Source organism: Archocentrus centrarchus, chromosome 7 (assembly GCF_007364275.1).
Source record: "Archocentrus centrarchus isolate MPI-CPG fArcCen1 chromosome 7, fArcCen1, whole genome shotgun sequence".
Classification (NCBI taxonomy): Eukaryota; Metazoa; Chordata; class Actinopteri; order Cichliformes; family Cichlidae; genus Archocentrus; species Archocentrus centrarchus.
The window spans coordinates 2,162,581-2,182,141 of NC_044352.1; the positions used below are offsets into that span (position 1 = coordinate 2,162,581).

General features: G+C 48.0%; 1 protein-coding gene across 1 annotated transcript; it reads left to right on the forward strand.

The window, feature by feature from the left end:
• Positions 1-509: 509 nt before the first annotated feature.
• On the forward strand, positions 510-19,264 carry LOC115783366 (uncharacterized). Its single transcript, XM_030734169.1, has 6 exons — positions 510-577; positions 14,334-14,672; positions 15,559-15,879; positions 17,171-17,287; positions 17,411-17,634; positions 18,199-19,264. Exons 1-6 carry the CDS (start codon positions 538-540, stop codon positions 18,220-18,222), a joined length of 1,065 nt encoding a protein of 354 aa, XP_030590029.1. The 5' UTR covers positions 510-537; the 3' UTR covers positions 18,223-19,264.
• The last annotated feature ends 297 nt before the right edge of the window (positions 19,265-19,561 follow it).

Consider the following 19,561-nt stretch of genomic DNA (forward strand, 5'->3'; position numbering starts at 1 on the left):
TTATCAGCAGCGCCACCTAGTGGCATGGAGTGGCATGACGCTACATAACACAACAGATAGCGATCGTTTTCGATCGCTATCAGCTGAAATTCTTAGCCAAAATGCAGCACCAGGCGATCAGCCACTGGCTAAGTTCCTTAATTTGCTTTTGCAGTTCTCAGCTGTGATTCATCCTGCAGGTTAAAACAAATGCTTATCTGAAGAATGTTTAACAGACCTGTGAGATGCTGTGTTATTAAACAAAAGACCAGCATTGTTTTCTTATGGATTAGATGGATTTCTAGATGAAGACATAAAGGGCAGCTGGACACTGAAGACACTTAACTTCATATTTATTAAAAAAAAAGAGCCTCAGAACAAGACGCCCACTCTGTCCTCAGTTTTATCAGTTCTGCATGCAGCGCAAGATACAAAGGAAGGAAATGTTAAATGAGGAAGTGATTCTTTTTTTAATGATACAGAGTTTAGGCAGACAGAGTGAACGAACTGAAGAGCTAAACGCAGTTCTCCCATCATTGAATCAGCATCAAATTCATAATGACTATCCTCCACGTTCTGATCCTCTGCTTCTTATCAGGTGAGAACTGATGATCTGGATGTCTCTTTGATGCAGCACGCACTGCTTTTGGACATTTGCTGTTTGCATTTGTCAAAGTATGTGATGATTTTTTAAAATGTTTTTTTATTGTTCTCTGATGTATTCTGTGATATTTTCTTATAACCTTAATAAGATGCTCCTCACTAACTGTTGATGATACAGTCAGATATGAAATTTGCATGTTATCTGTTTTTGAGGGGTTCAGTTTCCTCTTTTTTCACTAACTGGTTGAGTAAACAGCTGCAGCGCTCTGACAGCAGTGCTGGCAGAAAGAGCTGGTTGTACTTGTGTAATAGTGACACAATATTTTTAGATTTTTGGTCATAGTTTCAGATTTGATTGAATTTTTAGTATCTTGTATGCCATCATCATACATCATTGAAAAGTATACTGAGTTATGCAGATTATGCTGGGGCTTCCTGATGCAGTTGGGCGTAGGCTGTTGTGTGGTGTCCTTGAATGCACCAGCATGTGTGACAGGGCTTTGGGCTTTCACTGTTTCACTGAAGCTCTGAACAGATCAAGAAGAGTCTTATTGTCAGTGTGCTGCTTTTCACAGAGATGAGACACAAATGTTTAACAGAGGTGTGAAGTAATGAAGTACAAATACTTCATATGCTTATAGAATTTCAAGTGGCTGTACTTTATTTGAGTATTTCTTGTTCTGACTACTTTTTAATTTTCCCACATCTGTACACAAACATCTGTACTTTCTACCTGTTACATTTTCAGAACAGACTCGTTACTTTAGGTTTAACACATCAAACTCCTCCGTGAATCGCCACCTTATCGTGGTGGAGGGGTTTGTGTGTCCCAGTGATCCCAGGAGCTATGTTGCCCGGGGGCTTGTCCCCCTGGTAGGGTCTCCCATGGCAAATTGGTCCTGGGTGAGGGTCCAGACAAAGAGCGGTTCAGAAGACCCCTATGTCTATAAAAGAAAGGGAACAGTTTACCCTGCCCGGGATAGGGTTACCGGGGCCCCACCCTGGAGCCAGGCCTGGGGAGGGAGCTCGAGGGAGAACGTCTGGTGGCCGGGCATTAGCCCGTGGTGCTCTGCCGGGCGCAGCCCGAAGAGGTTACATGGGCCCGCCCTCCTGTAGGCCCACCACCCGCAGGAGGTGTCGTAGGGGTCGGGTGCAGTGTGTGTCGGGCGGTGGCCGAGGGCGGAGGCCCTGGCGGACCGATCCCCAGCTATCAAGACTGGCTATTGGGACATGGAATGTCACCTCTCTGGTGGGGAAGGAGCCTGAGCTAGTGCGTGAGGTTGAGAGATACCAGCTAGATATAGCTGGTATCAACGCATGGCCTGGGCTCTGGAACCAGACTCCTGGAGAAGGGCTGGACTCTGTTCCAGTCTGGAGTTGTCCTCGGTGAGAGGCGGCGAGCTGGGGTGGGTATTCTTGTATCCCCCCGGCTTGCTGCCCATACGTCAAGAGTTTTCACCGGTGGACGAGAGGGTAGTTTCCCTGCGCCTTCGGGCCGGGGAACGGGTCCTGACTGTTGTTTGCACTTATGCGCCGAATGACAGTTCAGAGTACCCACCCTTTTTGGAGTCACTGGGCGGGGTGCTGGAGAGTGCTCCATCTGGTGACCCCATAGTCTTGCTGGGAGACTTCAACGCTTACGTGGGCAATGACAGTGAGACCTGGAGGGGCGTGATTGGGAGGAACGGCCTGCCCGATCTGAACCCGAAAGGTGTCTTGTTATTGGACTTCTGTGCAAACCACAGTTTGTCCATAAAAAACACCATGTTTGAACATAAGGATGTCCATAAATGCACATGGCACCAGGACACCCTACATCGCAGGTCGATGATCGATTTTGTAATCGTATCATCAGATCTGCGGCCGTATGTTTTGGACACTCGGGTGAAGAGAGGAGCTGAGCTGTCAACTGATCACCACCTGGTGGTGAGTTGGATCAGGTGGCGGGGGAAGATGCTGGACAGACCTGGCACACCTAAACGTATTGTGAGGGTGCGCTGGGAACGCCTGGCAGAAGCCCCAGTCCGGGAGATCTTCAACTCCCACCTCCGGCAGAACTTCGACAGCATTCCGAGGGAGGCTGAGGACATTGAGTCCGAATGGACCATGTTCCGCACCTCCATTGTTGAGGCTGCTACTCAGAGCTGTGGCTGCAAGGTGGTTGGTGCCTGTCGTGGTGGTAACCCCCGAACCAGATGGTGGTCACCGGAGGTGAAGGGAGCTGAAGAAAGAGTCCTATTGGGCTTGGTTAGCCTGTGGGACTTCGGAGGCAGCTGACAGGTATCGACAGGCCAAGCGGAACGCAGCTTGGGCAGTGGCCGACGCAAAAACTCAGGTGTGGGATTAGTTCGGTGAGGCTATGGAACAAGACTTTCGGACGGCATCGAAGCGATTCTGGCACACCGTCAGGCGACTCAGGAGGGGAAAGCAGTGCTCCACTCACACAGTTTATAGTGCGGGTGGGGTGCTGCTGACCTCAACTGAGGCTATAGTTGGACGGTGGAAGGAATACTTCGAGGACCTCCTGAATCCCACTGACACGCCTTCTGTAGTGGAAGCAGAGTCTGGGGACGAGGGGAATGACCTGGCCATCACTGGGGGTGAGGTCACTGAGGCAGTTAAGCAACTCCTTGGTGGCAAGGCCCCAGGGGTGGACGAGATTCGCCCTGAGTTCCTGAAGGCTCTGGATGTTGTAGGGCTGTCTTGGTTGACACGCCTCTGCAACATCGTGTGGAGATCTGGGGCAGTGCCATTGGATTGGCAGACCGGGGTGGTGGTCCCCATCTTTAAGAAGGGAGACCGGAGGGTGTGCTCCAACTTTCGAGGGATCACACTCCTCAGCCTCCCCGGAAAGGTCTATGCCAGGGTGCTGGAAAGGAGGGTCCGTCCGTTAGTCGAACCTCGGATCCAGGAGGAACAATGCGGTTTTCGTCCTGGTCGCGGAACGCTGGACCAGCTCTTTATCCTCTCAAGGATATTCGAGTGCGCATGGGAGTTTGCCCAACCAGTCTACATGTGATTTGTGGACTTGGAGAAGGCATTCGACCGTGTCCCTCGGGGTATCCTCTGGGAGGTCCTGCGGGAGTATGGGGTGTCTGGCCCGTTCAGTCATTCAGCGGGCCATTCAGTCTCTGTACAACCGCAGTGAGAGCTTGGTCCGTATAGCCGGTAATAAGTCGGATTCATTTCCTGTGGGTGTTGGACTCCACCAGGGCTGCCCTTTGTCACCGATTCTGTTCATAACTTTTATGGACAGAATTTCTAGGCGTAGCCAGGTGGCGGAAGGCTTCTTCCTCGGTGGCCTCAGAGTCTCATCTCTGCTCTTTGCAGATGATGCGGTCCTGTTGGCTTCATCAGGGGGTGGCCTCCAGCTCGCAGTGGAACGGTTCGCAGCCAAGTCTGAAGCGGCCGGCATGAGAATCAGCATCTCTAAGTCTGAGGCCATGGTCCTCAGCCGGAAAAGGGTGGAGTACCCTCTCCGGCTCAGGAACGAGTTCTTGCCCCAAGTGGAGGAGTTCAAGTATCTCAGGGTCTTGTTAACGAGTGATGGGAGAAGGGAGCGGGAGATCGACAGACAGATCGGGGTTGTTTCTGCAGTAATGCGGACGCTGCACCGGTCTGTCGTGGTGAAGAGGGAGCTTAGTGTAAAAGCGAAGCTCTCGATTTACTGGTCGATCTACATTCCTACCCTCACCTATGGTCACGAGCTTTGGGTAGTGACCGAAAGAAAAAGATCGCAAATACAAGCGGCAGAAATTAGTTTCCTTCGAAGGGTGGCTGGTCTCTCCCTTAGAGATAAGGTGAGGAGTGCAGCTATCCGGGAGGGGCTCAGAGTAGAGCCGCTGCTCCTCCACATCGAAAGGAGCCAGTTGAGGTGGCTCGGGCATCTCATTAGGATGCCTCCTGGCCGCCTCTTGGGTGAGGTGTTCCGGGCATGTCCCAGCGGGAGGAGGCCCTGTGGTAGACCCAGGACACGCTGGAGAGATTATATCTCTCGGCTGGCCTGGGAATGTCTTGGGGTCCCCCTGGATGAGCTAGAGGAGGTGGCTGGGGAGAGGGAAGCCTGGGCTTCTCTGCTTAGGCTCCTGCCCCCGCGACCGGGCTCCGGATAAGCAGAAGAAAATGGATGGATGGATGGACATCAAACTGGTTTGAGCCTAAATGACACACAAAAGCCAATCTCATTGGTGTATCCTCCATCACTGATGCTTCTCGCATACAGAGAGACGAAAGAGGCAAAAACATAGATGATCATTTGTAGCGCTGTACTCGGGTTCCGGTGTCGATAAGCTGTTATCACAGTCCTTCAGCAACTTGCTAGCACTACTGAGGAGGAGCCTAAATAGAGTAACATGTTAACATGTTGCAAACATGTTACATGTTCAGCAAACACACAAACTGTTTGTGTGCAGTTTGTCACACAGTGTGTCTGCGAGCTGAAGGTCCGGCTGCTGTTTCCTAGAATGAGAGAAGTTCACTCAGAGATGGAAGAACGAGGAAGCAGAGAGGTTAGATTTAAGGGAGTGGAGGGACGTTTAGTGCAGGATAAACAGGTTAGCTTGCTCAGGAATGTGTTTACAGCTGTCTCACTCCTGCAGCTGGACCAGGCTGCAAGCTGAGCTTTCTTACTTTGAGTACATTTCAGAGCCTGTTCTTTTTCACTTTTCCTTGAGTAAAGAAGTTACTGCAAACTTAGACAGAAACAGAGAGAAAGAGGAAGAAAAGGTTCACTTAAAGCAGCTTCAGCTTCCCGACTCAGAGAGAAAGAGGAAGGAGTGAAGAGGGAAAAGCTGTTTGGCAGATTCATGACTTTTTCTCCAGCAGACTGAAGTTGATCCAGTCCCCTGCAACTTCATAAAGCACATTTCAAGCAACAAAGTTGACCAATGCTGAATATTAAATAGTCACACAATGAGAACATAGTAAAATACAAAAGTTCAAAATGATGTTCATGTTCTCATCTTCTGCCTCTTAACAGATGAGAACTGAGCTGCAGCTCACACTGCTTGTCATGGCAGGCCGCCGTGCAGGCAGGAAGGAGGACCCCAAATAGCAGACTCGGGACAGGTGTAATTCATTCACTCGCTTTATTTACCCCAATCTGACAGACATTAACATGAGCTCTCCCTGGCATACACTTAACGGAGAGACGTGAAACTAACTAGACTTGACTTGAGCAAACAGACGTACATGCAGGACAGCAGAGAACAACCATCAATGACGCGACAAAGAACAAAGCAAACCCAGGGGCTTAAATACATACAGAAGGCAATGGTGGGTAACAAGAAACAGCTGGGGAACACAGGGCACAGGTGAACAGAATCTACCTAATCAACAAGGGAAGACAACTAGACAGGACACACAGGGAGTACTAAACTATCAAACTAAAACAGGAAGTAAACAAAGACATAATGCAGACTAAGCACAAACCCATAACCAACTGAAGACCCACATGAGAGAAACCAAACATACATAATCAGAGATAACCAAACATAACCAAAAGAACACAAAGCACTGGGCCACCGGCCCAGGATCATGACAGTACCCCCCCCTCAAGGGCCGGCTCCCGACGGCCGCAACGAAAAACAAAACCCCAACCAGGGTGGGAGGCGGGGGACCAGGACGGAGGGCTCGAGACAATAAGGCCAAAAGGGCAGCAAAGTCCAAAAAACGAACTAGTACAGAAACAAAAGCGGCAGCACAAGGCTGGAAAAAGAGTCCAAAAACAAAACATGAGTGACCAAACACCCCAAAGACACCATTCAGGGGGCCTGCCAAGGAAACCACAAAAGTGGCAACTCAGTCTTGGGGGCCGCCCGCGCCTCCAGCGGCGGCGGCGTGGACGTGGCGTGGCTTGAGGCCGACCGCGCTCCCAGCGGCGGCGGCAGCAACGAAGAGGAGTCACTGGAGGCCGACCGCGCTCCCAGCGGCGGCGGCAGCAACGAAGAGGAGTCACTGGAGGCCGACCGCGCTCCCAGCGGCGGCGGCGAAGAGACGAGACTGGAGGCCGACCGCGCTCCCAGCGGCGGCGGCGAAGAGACGAGACTGGAGGCCGACCGCGCTCCCAGCGGCGGCGGCGAAGAGACGAGACTGGAGGCCGACCGCGCTCCCAGCGGCGGCGGCGACGACGACGACGAAGAGACGAGACTGGAGGCCGACCGCGCGGCATGCGGCGCCGACGAGGAGGGGTCACTGGAGGCCGACCGCGCTCCCAGCGGCGGCGGCGACGAGGAGGGGTCACTGGAGGCCGACCGCGGGGCATGCGGCGGCGGCGACGGGGAGCAGACACTGGAGGCCGACCGCGGGGCATGCGGCGGCGGAGAAGGGCGACCCCGGGCTCTGGTGGGGAACCCTCGGGTGACGTGGAGCGCTCGGACTGAGCAGAGACCCCCACCGGCTCGGACTGAGCGGGACCCCCTGGCTCAGAGCGCTCGGACTGAGCGGAGACCCCCATCGGCTCGGACTGAGCGGGACCCGCGTGCGCGGAGCGCTCGGACTGAGCGGGACCCTCTGGCGCGGAGCGCTCGGACTGAGCGGAGACCCCCATCGGCTCGGACTGAGCGGGACCCTCTGGCGCGGAGCGCTCGGACTGAGCGGAGACCCCCATCGGCTCGGACTGAGCGGGACCCTCTGGCGCGGAGCGCTCGGACTGAGCGGGACCCCCTGGCTCGGACTGAGCGGAGACCCCCATCGGCTCGGACTGAGCGGGACCCTCTGGCGCGGAGCGCTCGGACTGAGCGGGACCCTCTGGCGCGGAGCGCTCGGACTGAGCGGGACCCCCTGGCTCGGACTGAGCGGAACTCCCTGGCTGCATTGCAGGGCGCGCAGCCGTCTCCTCCGACGACTGGGGCTGCTTTGCAGATAGATCGGGTGAGTCAGATGGTGAGGATGAGGGTGACAGGAGAGCTGACTGAGGGCGAGCTAGTGCTACAGGAGCGAACTGCGTGGAAGCAGACTGAGACTGGGAGGTGGCTGGAGCTACAGCAGACTGAGGCTGAGGGAGAGCGGCTGGCTGAGAGCTAGGGAAATCAGGCTGCGTGGAAACTGACCGAGAGCTAGGGAAATCAGGCTGCGTGGAAACTGACCGAGAGCTAGGGAAATCAGGCTGCGTGGAAACTGACCGAGAGCTAGGGAAATCAGGCTGCGTGGAAACTGACCGAGAGCTAGGGAAATCAGGCTGCGTGGAAACTGACCGAGAGCTAGGGAAATCAGGCTGCGTGGAAACTGACCGAGAGCTAGGGAAATCAGGCTGCGTGGAAACTGACCGAGAGCTAGGGAAATCAGGCTGCGTGGAAACTGACCGAGAGCTAGGGAAATCAGGCTGCGTGGAAACTGACCGAGAGCTAGGGAAATCAGGCTGCGTGGAAACTGACCGAGAGCTAGGGAAATCAGGCTGCGTGGAAACTGACCGAGAGCTAGGGAAATCTGGCTGCGTGGAAACTGACCGAGAGCTAGGGAAATCTGGCTGCGTGGAAACTGACCGAGAGTGAGGGAGAGCTGACTGAGATGGCTGGGAGTGAGCTGAGGCTGAGGCTGACTGAGACCCTGCTGCTGCAGTTAACGCTGAAAACCGATGCGAAGGCTTGGACCTGGCTGCCCCCACCCGCGGAACAGGAACGGGTGCAGAGGTCAGCCCGTCCGTGGCTGCCCCCACCCGCGGAACAGGAACGGGTGCAGAGGTCAGCCCGTCCGTGGCTGCCCCCACCCGCGGAACAGGAACGGGTGCAGAGGTCAGCCCGTCCGTGGCTGCCCCCACCCGCGGAACAGGAACGGGTGCAGAGGTCAGCCCGTCCGTGGCTGCCCCCACCCGCGGAACAGGACCGGGTGCAGAGGTCAGCCCGTCCGTGGCTGCCCCCACCCGCGGAACAGGAACGGGTGCAGAGGTCAGCCCGTCCGTGGCTGCCCCCACCCGCGGAACAGGAACGGGTGCAGAGGTCAGCCCGTCCGTGGCTGCCCCCACCCGCGGAACAGGAACGGGTGCAGAGGACAGCCCGTCCGTGGCTGCCTCCCCCCGCGAAACAGGTACGGGTGCAGAGGACAGCCCGTCCGTGGCTGCCTCCACCCGCGAAACAGGTACGGGTGCAGAGGACAGCCCGTCCGTGGCTGCCTCCACCCGCGGAACATCTCTTGCATGGAAATGGGTGTCTGCAGTCTTTTCTGTGGCCAAAGTATCAGAAGTAGTTTTATGGGTCTTTGAAGGAAAAGGGAGTTCAGTCCAACTCAGTATTCGCTCTACATAACTATGAGTTAATGGTGGTAATGAGTCCGTAAGCCAGGGGTGTTCTATTATTAGTCCATGAAGTCTGTGTGCTATGGCTTTCCCCTGCTTGTCACAGGGTTGCCGAAACCACTGAATGCACAATTCCAAAACATGTTTACAGGAGTCCTGCTTAAATCCCTCACTGGGCTGTTTACACAGTGGTTTACAACAATCTGGTTCCATTATTTTCTTTTTGGGGTGCAAAGAAACAGGCATAGACAAAGAGTCACTCACGGACATGATTAATGGTGTATGAAGCGGTGACGGCTGTGTGGAAACCTGAAGCTGTGGTGACTGACTCCGCGGCGATTCTCTCCGATGCTGCCGGGAGCTTGGCCTTCCTCCCTCAGCGGCAGGCAGCGGCGAAGCGGAAGCGCTGGGAGGCCAGGGACCCCTGTGTCCCAGGAACCGGAAAAACGACTCCTCCGGAGTCATTCCGGGCGGCGGCTCCGGCGAAAAGTCTCTTTGCTTCCTCCGGGTTCTCGTCCTCCGTGGCTGCGGCGTGGAAAACCGCGGCGTCATACCGCACGGCTCCGGGGACGAATCATGCAGCTGCTGCCAGGAATTCCCCTTCCGCCATGGCTGCGGCGCCCGCTGAGGAGGGGAGGGACCAGTGAGCGGAGTGACAGGTGAGCGAGCGGCAGGAGACAAAAAAATTCCGCCAGTGCGGATAACTCGTGGCTTAGGAGGAGGAGGTGAGTGGCGTCGCCGGGGACCGTTCCAAAAAGCAGGTCCCCCCAGCGCCAGGCGAGTGCCACTGTAGGGGTCGGAGTCTGCGGGGTCCATTCGTGGTCGCGTCATTCTGTCATGGCAGGCCGCCGTGCAGGCAGGAAGGAGGACCCCAAATAGCAGACTCGGGACAGGTGTAATTCATTCACTCGCTTTATTTACCCCAATCTGACAGACATTAACATGAGCTCTCCCTGGCATACACTTAACGGAGAGACGTGAAACTAACTAGACTTGACTTGAGCAAACAGACGTACATGCAGGACAGCAGAGAACAACCATCAATGACGCGACAAAGAACAAAGCAAACCCAGGGGCTTAAATACATACAGAAGGCAATGGTGGGTAACAAGAAACAGCTGGGGAACACAGGGCACAGGTGAACAGAATCTACCTAATCAACAAGGGAAGACAACTAGACAGGACACACAGGGAGTACTAAACTATCAAACTAAAACAGGAAGTAAACAAAGACATAATGCAGACTAAGCACAAACCCATAACCAACTGAAGACCCACATGAGAGAAACCAAACATACATAATCAGAGATAACCAAACATAACCAAAAGAACACAAAGCACTGGGCCACCGGCCCAGGATCATGACACTGCTTTTGGACATCTAAATGTTGTTCACATATTTGAGCAAATATATTTTTATGCAGAATAATTCTTGACATTCTGTTGCTAGGAGCTGCTGCAAGCTCTCTGATCTCATCTATTTAATGTAAAATAATAATAATAATATTAATCAGAGGTCATTAGTAATTTGGTAGTTGAAATAATAAAAGTGAGAGAACATTGTGGATGTGACAAAGATCTGCATTAGTCTGAAGGCAATTCATAAAAGAGGCATTAATATTATCTATTCATTGATAACAATGAATTGCAGAGCTTCCAGTATGAAGGAACTACAAAGTGAGTCTTAGGTGCAGGAGATGAAGATTGTGGCATAAATCATACATCAAAGTAGAAGTCTTTACATTTTATTTGGCATTATTTCTACACTAATGTTGCATTTAGGGTCAGTTTCCTTTCACCTGATAGAACACCTTTGGGATAAATTAGAACAGAGACTGTGAGCCAGGCCTTCTCTCCAACATCAGTGTCTGACCTCACAGATGTGCTTCTGAAAGAATAGTCATAAATTCCCATAAACACTCCTAAACCTGTGGAAAGCCTTCCCAGAAGAGTTGAAGCTGTTATAGCTGCAGAGGGTGGGCCACATCATATTAAACCCTCTGGATGGGGAAAAAAGAAAAACAAACAGGTTACCAACAGCTGTATCAGTAATGAAACACATTAAAACAAACAAAAAGCATCGGAAAGAGAGAACAACAAAAACCGATGCATAAACACATGATCTTGCTGTGTTGTGTGTTTTTGCCATGAAATGTACTTAATAAAGATGAGAAGCTGCAGCAACACCCCCGGGAGCCAGAAGCAACTGCTGTCTGCAGACCCCCACCCCCCCAAAGAGTGCTTGTTCTATGTCCAACCATGGACTGTCTAATAAGTTTGTTTTGGTCTATTTTGAAACATACTACAGTCAATTTCAGTGAATGTCAACTGGTGGCCCGCGGGCCACACCTAGCTCCCCAGAGCTTTCCATCCGGCCCCCAGAATGTTACTGAATTCAGGAATAGCCTGGTGAAGAGGGAAAAGTTCCTATCTCTATTTTTTAATCAAATGAAACAATGCTCTCTGTGAGGTAGAATGGATAGAATAGAATGCCTTAATTGTCATTATACAGGATGTACAATGAGATTGGATCTCCTGATGAAAAAAGAGCCAGCTCTTAGAGCTGAAATGTTCGTGACTGACCATCACTGTCTGCATTTGTGGCCGCGCGAGCACTGCTGTGCTTAATTGGGTAAGAAAAAAAAAAATCAGCCTGGAAATGACCGGCCATTCGAGAAACCTCCCGGACTTCCCGATGGCCACCACGCCCCTGATTCTATTCTATTCTAAGTAACATGTGCCATAGCCTGCTTTCAATATCAATTTCAAGCATTTCTTTTATTGTTTCTCATGCCCATTTTATCTATTGTCATTTTTAACAAATATCCTTGATTGGGCTTTTTTTCCCTTCCACACATTGCTCGGCTATGTTTAGAAAAAAAAAATCAGTGTTTGGGGGAAAAAATGTTTATTACATGTGTAAAAACTTCCTTTCTTTGTGACCTAGCTCAGAGGAGTCTTCATTAAATTAATTGGGCTTATCTGAAAGTTCCCATTGAAATGCATTTGTTGCACCAGTTGGGCTGACTGTCACAAAAAAGATAATTCATGAAGCTGAGGCCTGCACTGTGTAGATGTCTTATTCGGGTAATTTCAGTGTTAAACCTGGGTTTTCTGACCAGGGTAAATCACCACTGTACCTTCTGCTGTAAACCTAACCTGCTCCTGAACAGGTCAGGTATGAAATCACCACCTACTGACCAATCAGATATCTAGAAAATAGCATCACCATTCCTGAAAAAGCCCTCAGACCTCTGTGGGGAGAGAAGGAGAGTCTGAAGGTTTAAGTAGCATCTAAAAAATTCTGTTTGACAACTCTCCCTTTGTTCACAGCAGCATATGATCTGCTGCTGAGTCGCTTTCACACCAATAATACTTTTAATCAATCAAAGGAATTTCACTTTGATCTGTAAGATACGGAAGCGATCTCCTTCATCAGGCTGTGGGACAGGACCCTTTAATGTTTAAATGGATCCAATTTAAAGTTAGAAATAAGTTAGAAATAAACAGCAGCACTGAGAGCGACTCAGCAATAAAATTATTAACTGGGATTAAAATGGTTATTTTACTGCTCTGTGTGCTAAATCACCAGATTAATGATTTGCTGCAGCAAATTTTATTGGTATATTTTTCATGTTCTTTATAGATTTGATAATTCTCTAGAATAGAGACATTATTATCATTAATACTTATAAGGATAATTTTCTGTGGAAGAAAAGTTATATGACCCATGAAAAGCCCTTTTTGATTGGTCAGATGCAGCCAACCCCGCCCCACAAATACTTCGTTACTGTACTTAAGTAGATTTTTCAGGTATCTGTACTTTACTTGAGCATTTATTTTTCTGACAACTTTTTACTTTTACTCCCTACATTTTTACACAAGTATCTGTACTTTCTACTTCTTACATTTTCAAAATAAACTCGTTACTTTAGGTTTAATGCGTCTGAGAAACATTTGCATTTCCGGTCAGTGCGGGAGCCGGCTCCTGATGGGATTAGAGACCCCACACGGTAGAGGGAGAGGCTCCTGCAACGCTCGCTCGGAGACCGGAAAGAGCCAGAGGAAGTTACGCTTTACATAGAGGCTGCGCGCCGGAACGGTGAGGAAAATAAATGACAGAAAACGTAAAGGACAAAAAAAGTGTGTGCAGTTTGTCACACAGTGTGTCTGTTAGCTAAAAGAACAGCTGCTGTATTTTAAGGGACAGCAAAGAATGAGATAACTTCACTCGGATGCATACCTGTCAAGTTTTGTATTTAAAAATACGGGAAATTTTCTGCTGCTGAAAATGGACGTCATATATGACGTCATCACCTAATTTGCATAATTGTTCATTCCTAAGTACTGTAGTTGCAATCGAGGCTGCAGAAGGGAGGAAAAACATCTTTGGAGAGACAAAAAGTGAAGAAAAAAAACCCACCATAAATATGTTTAGAACTACAAATAAACTTTATGAAATAACTTAATAACTTTAATGTTTTGCCTAGACCCACATTACATAGATCAATTTTGTCCCATATTGTTTAGAACATCAAATTTAATGAAAACACTGTGAGGTGAGACTGCTAGCTACGTTCAATCTCCTCCTTTATCTGAGCCACTGTTGCCAACTTGTGTAAGAAAACTGTCGCATGTCTCCAAGGTTGATAAAGGCCGAAGCGAGGCCCGGGAATGGGAGCGGAGGGAGCGGGTGGGCAGGCTCGGTGTTTAAGTGAGGTTCGGGGGCTGGAGGGTGGAGACAAAGTGAGGTCTGGACGACGTCAAAGTGTACGGACACAGTAAGAAGGCTTTATGTACACAAAACATGGTGACAGCGGAGGATTTCGCTGTCGCTATATGGCTTTATGAGGCAAAAAATCAAATAAACAAAAAAATGCTAAGTTGGCGACACTGAGCCCTAGCGCGGCTTTGTTTACGCTGCTAAACTAACCCGGAAACACGTCACCGAACTGTGTGAAAAAGGCGCACTGAGGTCCAGTTGTTTTTACGGGGTTGTTCCGGCTGTCGGCACTAACCTAGTGATAGTGACAATTCAGTTTGGAGCAGCACAGGAATGCTTTAAAAAAATTGAAAACTGATAATACGGGAAAATAAAAATACGGGATGACGCCGGGACAGAGGGGTAAAATACGGGAATTTCCCGGCCAAAACGGGAGACTTGACAGGTATGCACAGATGGAGAAAGATGTAAGAAAGAGGTAGAAACATCCTCCAAGGAGCTTACTTTCTTACTTTGAGTACATTTCAGAACCTGTACTTTTTTACTTTTACTTCAGTACACAAGTTGAACCAGTACTTCAACTTTTACCAGAGTAGTTTTTAACACAAGTACTTGTACTTCTACTTAAGTACAGAATGTCGGTACGTTGTCTACCACTGCTTTTATGTGAGCGCACCCGGGAAACCCTGGGCCACCTTGATGAGTTGATGGTTGATAGTTGGGTGTGTTGAACTTTGTAATATTGGATTCACATAGAAAGTCCTGATCATCAGTATTTACTATCTATCTGTCCAACAGATGCAGCCAGGTTTGCCAGAGCAGGCATTTGGGTTGGACCTGAAGGAGGAAATTTATCACTTTACAACCACTTCACTCGATCTGGAAGCACAAAGTTCTTCTGTAAGAAGAAATGTGAGCGAACAGAAGATATTCTCTTAAAAACAGATGGAACCACAGCTCAGAGCGGCAGATACAGCATTGAATACAAAGAAGGATCTTCAGGATCTTCAGGAAGAGGGAGGCTGTCTTTTACCATCACACATATGACAGCCTCTGACTCAGGAATGTACCGGTTTGGTTTGGGCAACTCTTCTGCTCCAGATTCATACTCTAACTTTAACGTCAGAGTTTCAAATGGTGAGTTTATGCTAAAAGTCATTAAAGTCAAAATTTTAACACATCAACCAACTCTCATAGAGCCATAAAATCCCTGCCTAATAAAGACCACTTTTAGCTCAGGCTGTTTAATCCTTTATTACATAATTCATAGAGTACACTAACGTGAAGTCAATACATAACTATATTGATCAGGCATAACATAAAGACCACTGACAAGTGAAGTGAAAAAATGGGTGAGCGTAAAGATCTGAGTGAGTTTGATGGGGGCCTGTGAAGGTCCAGGTGATGGTTAGATGACTGAGTCAGAGCATCTCCAAAACTGTGGGGTGTTCTCAGTCTGCAGTGATCAGTCTAACAAAAGTGAGCAAAGGAAGGAACAGCAGTGAACCAGCGACAGGGTCATGGGTGGCAGAGGGTTACAGGTGAGGAGAGAAGGCTGGCCTGTGTGGTCCCAACCAACAGACGAGCTGCTGGCGCTCACAATGACAATAAAGTTAATACTGGTTGTGATAGAAAGGACTCAGAATACACAGAGCAGCAGAGTTTGTTGCATAACAGGCTGCATAGCTGCAGATTAGTCACACAGCACAACAACAAGTCCAAACCATGGAAGCCCCACCTCACAACTTACAGGACTTAAAATATCTGCTGCTCACATCTTGGTGCAGATACCAGAGCACACCTTCGGGGGTCTAGTGGAGACCATGCCTCAACGGGTCAGGGCTGTTTTGGCAGCAAAATACAATATTAGGCAGGTGGTCATGATGTTATGCTTGATCGTATACCATAACAGGTTAGATCTGTTAGATCTGTGTTATTATAATATAGGAAATGTTCTCATTAGAATGCAACAGCTGACAGGAAGTACAGGCAGTAATTAAAGAGTGTTTTTCTATTTTTACAGACTTTCATAAAAACTCCAAATTCATCCGTGCAGAAACTGAAGGAGAACAAATACAATTTCCATGTGCCAATGCCAAACATGGAACGAGGAAGTTCCTTTGTAAGAATCCATGTAACAATGAAGGGAACGTTCTCATTGACACAACCAATGAGAAAGCTGAGAATGGCAGATACAGCATTGAATACACAGCAGGATCTGCATTTGGACTGTACGCAGCTATCACACAGCTGACCGAGGCTGATAATGGACAATACAGATGTGGTTATGGCAACCCTCTGACTCCAGATTCATACATGACTCAAGATATTGTTGTCATAGGTGGTAAGTTTCTTTTATAAATCATAAAAATGTTTATTCACATTCCATGAATTTGATTTTTCCAATGACACAGAAACATCGTCTCATATTTTAGACACGGTGGAGTGTGTTTTATTTTTGATGAATTTTTAAAAATTTGATGATCAAGGTTTTGATACCACACAACTGGTCATTTTTAGATGAAGAGAAAACATGTGTTGAGGGGTTTCAGTGGAGTTAGGCTGGCATTAAGATCAGCTGGACATGAGCTCACAGTCTATCTGAACTAATGTTATTGTTACCGGTGGCAGACTCAGAGGGACTCTGGACCTGCAGCAAGCAGCAGACAGACCACAGAGGACTGTGTAGCCTGATCTATAAAGCTGTGGATCAGTGGGAAGAGGACCAAAATTAGCATCAGACCTCATTTATTTCTATGATTTAATTAATCCGTTCACATCAAATTAACTATAACATCATTAAACAATAAATTTCATAAACAAAAGTAAACAAAAGGACCTAAAACATCCTTTTAAAAACCAAAATTAGTGCACAAAGTAAACATACATTAACATGCACGTAACTTTGATTCAAAAAATACTACAAGCTAAATAATAAATAATACGACGGTAATTACCCAACATAACTAAAATGCCAGTATAACCCCAACATGGCGCGCTACCATGGATGCACTCTAGTTGAAACACAGGGTTTCTCTTAATTCATATACCCAGTAATATTTGAGCACATGATCTGAGCCTATCCCAGCTGTCATAGGGCGAGAGGCAGGGTACACCCTGAACAGGTCGTCAGCCTGTGGCAGAGCCAACACAGAGAGACAAACTTTCAGACTGATGGGCAATTTAGAGTAGCCAATTAACATAACCCCAGTAAGTGCATGTCTTTGGAGTGTGGGAGGAAACCCACACAGAGAGAGGTGGATTCGAACCCAGACCTTTCAGATGTTATTCTAACTGTGAGGCAGTAGTGCTAACCACTGCGCCACCGTGCTGCCCTCTTCTCTACAGGCCAGCTTCTTTAATTCTGAGCTGCTCATGCAGCTAAAATCTCTGTAGTGGGTCCACAGCAGTACAAGAGCGCCCTCTACTGATGTAATAAGGTAAAATCTCAGTACATCAGTCTGTGTTTGTCCCCATAAACTAAACATAACCTACTACATTATATTTGATTTAATTTATGGTTAATGCCACATTGGGTTTTAGATCATGCAGACAGCATTACTTAACATTATGTGTTGATCTGGATCTGTATTGATTTCATCATTGATTTATTGTTTTGTGTTTATTGTTCACAGCTTCAAAGTCAGCAGCCTCCACAGCACAGCCAACAACACAGAGTCAAAGTTTCACCTCAACCATCTCCACACCTTCATCAGTTTATCCTCAGTCTGGGAGCAGGAGCTGGGATAGAGGTGGGTTACCAAGCAGCTTGCAGCTGCATTCTTTCAGAAATTTCCAAACTGGATGCACACAAAGGAAATGGACCGAGATCTGCTGTCAGTCAGAATCCATTAACCGCTTTGTATTTTTCACAGCTTCACACCCACCCAGCTCTACACCACAAACAACAACACAGAGTCAGAGTTTCACTCCAGGATTCACTTCATCAGATTGTCCTGACTTCTTCTTCCCTCTGGTCGTGTGTGCGTCCTTGGCCGGAGTTTTACTGCTGTCTGTTTTCCTGCTGCTCCTCTACATCTGTAAGACAAAGAGGAACACTGTACTGAACATCAGAGAGAATGACTACACAAACATGAAGGTGAGTTTCTTTAACTTGTGTCTGCTGACAGCTGTGCTGTGTGTTTACAACAGTCTTCAGTTATTAGTGACTCTGCTGACACAGTTTCTGAGTTTAGCCATAATTCTAGTCTGTGGATGGAAATCTGCAGCTGTCATTTGGTCCATAAGAATATATCCAGTCAAAGTCAGTGACCATGATAATCATAAACAACACAACAAATGAAACAAGAAGGTGATTTTCCAGAATAATACAGCACTTCACCAGCAGAGAGAAAACAGTGAAGGTGGTGCACAGCATCAGGTTCAACGCCTGAGAGCATAAACAACATTTATAACATCGGACACCAAAAGTTTTGCTGCAGAAGGTGTCAGGGTGTCACATCACTGTGTGGAAGCACTTTCAGTCCTGTTACTCAACACTGCAGCGTGCTGCTCTGAAGGAAACCAGCTTCTCATGATGTCATCATGTTCCATCACATGTTTCTTCCTTCTTTTTGGATATTGATTTTCAGAAGTTTAAACATGTCGTCTGCTGCTCTGTCTGAGCTTTCATGTTGTTTTTGTTCTTATTTTATTATTTCAGTTTTCTGCCATCAGAGATGATTAGCTTCCTTCAAGCATGAAGACTCCACCAGGACCAAAGAGACTGCATTCATAAAGACAGAGCTCTAAAAGTTGGGCTTTTTTGGAGCAGCTTAATAGATTTAATCAAAAAGTTAAAAATCAAAAACCTTACCTAATACAATTTTGTCCCACCTCCCCTCCGAGATAATTTCCTGTCAAAGAAAGGCCTCATCCACCTGGGACTGTCTAAATAAGGGACTTAACATTCAGCCCTATGATAACTGGTAAACTACGGAGTCAGAAATAAATTTGTGCTAAAGATAATTTTGCTTGAAATGCAGCATCATAAATGTGAGATTAAGCATTCTGTAATGATTCTGAATGAGAGAAGTGCGATGATGTCATGAACAGGAGGTCTTCCTGTATATGAGCCACGATGGGCAGAAAAACTGGAAAATAAATGGTGCAGCTGGAGTCGTGTGCAGCAAAGGTGTGAGATCCTCTGGCTCATCTCAGGCCAAGAGTGGTAAAATAAAGGGCTCAGCATCCAGCCTCCTCCTGGTTACAGTAACACAGAGAGCTGTAACAAAATGCACGTGATTCTGATGATAGCTAATCATGCATAATTGTAATCTATGGAATTATTATCGGGTATAAACCTAATGAGTTTAATGAAATAAGCAGAATGTGTAATCCTGTACTGATTTCAAATAGAGAAGTGCAGCCTGTGTTGGTGTAGCAGTGGAAAGTTTCAGGGTAAGTCCACAAGAAGTTAGTGATGGAGGGGGTGGACAAAGTGATGCATGTGGGTAAATGAGTATAGAAGGAGCTTTTTAGGAAGTTCAGGGTTCTTCCTCTAGTTTCCTGCTGATGAGTAGAGACAACATCTGAACAAATTTCAATGAGAAGCAGCAGAGGATTATCGACCGCCCGCCCACGGTGGACTTCATCAGACCCGAGGGAGTCCGGGGAGTCAGGCCCGGGCGCACTTCCTCTGCTCTCTCTGGTCTCAGATATCAGCAGAGAGTAGATCAGTTAGGTTTGGATCAAATTCAGCTGATTTTGACTGTGTGATTCTTATTTGATTGAGCTTTTGCTTCTAAAATGCTTAAATAAAAAGTTCTGCATTCAAAAATCTCAGTTGTGGACGTTCTCTTTATGAATCTTTGTTCAGCAGCAAGTGTTAAAGCTTCAGCAGCATCACATCTCTTTAATGGTTCTTATGGTTGCTGTGGCCCTTAAAATGAACAGATTCCTGGGGCCGATTCAATTCCTGGCCACTAAAGTAAGAACCCAGCCAAAGTTACCAGCAGCAAGATTCACAGAGGAGAACTGCTGTTAATGAGTGTGGCTGATAATCAAGAGCTCAGCTCTAAAGAACA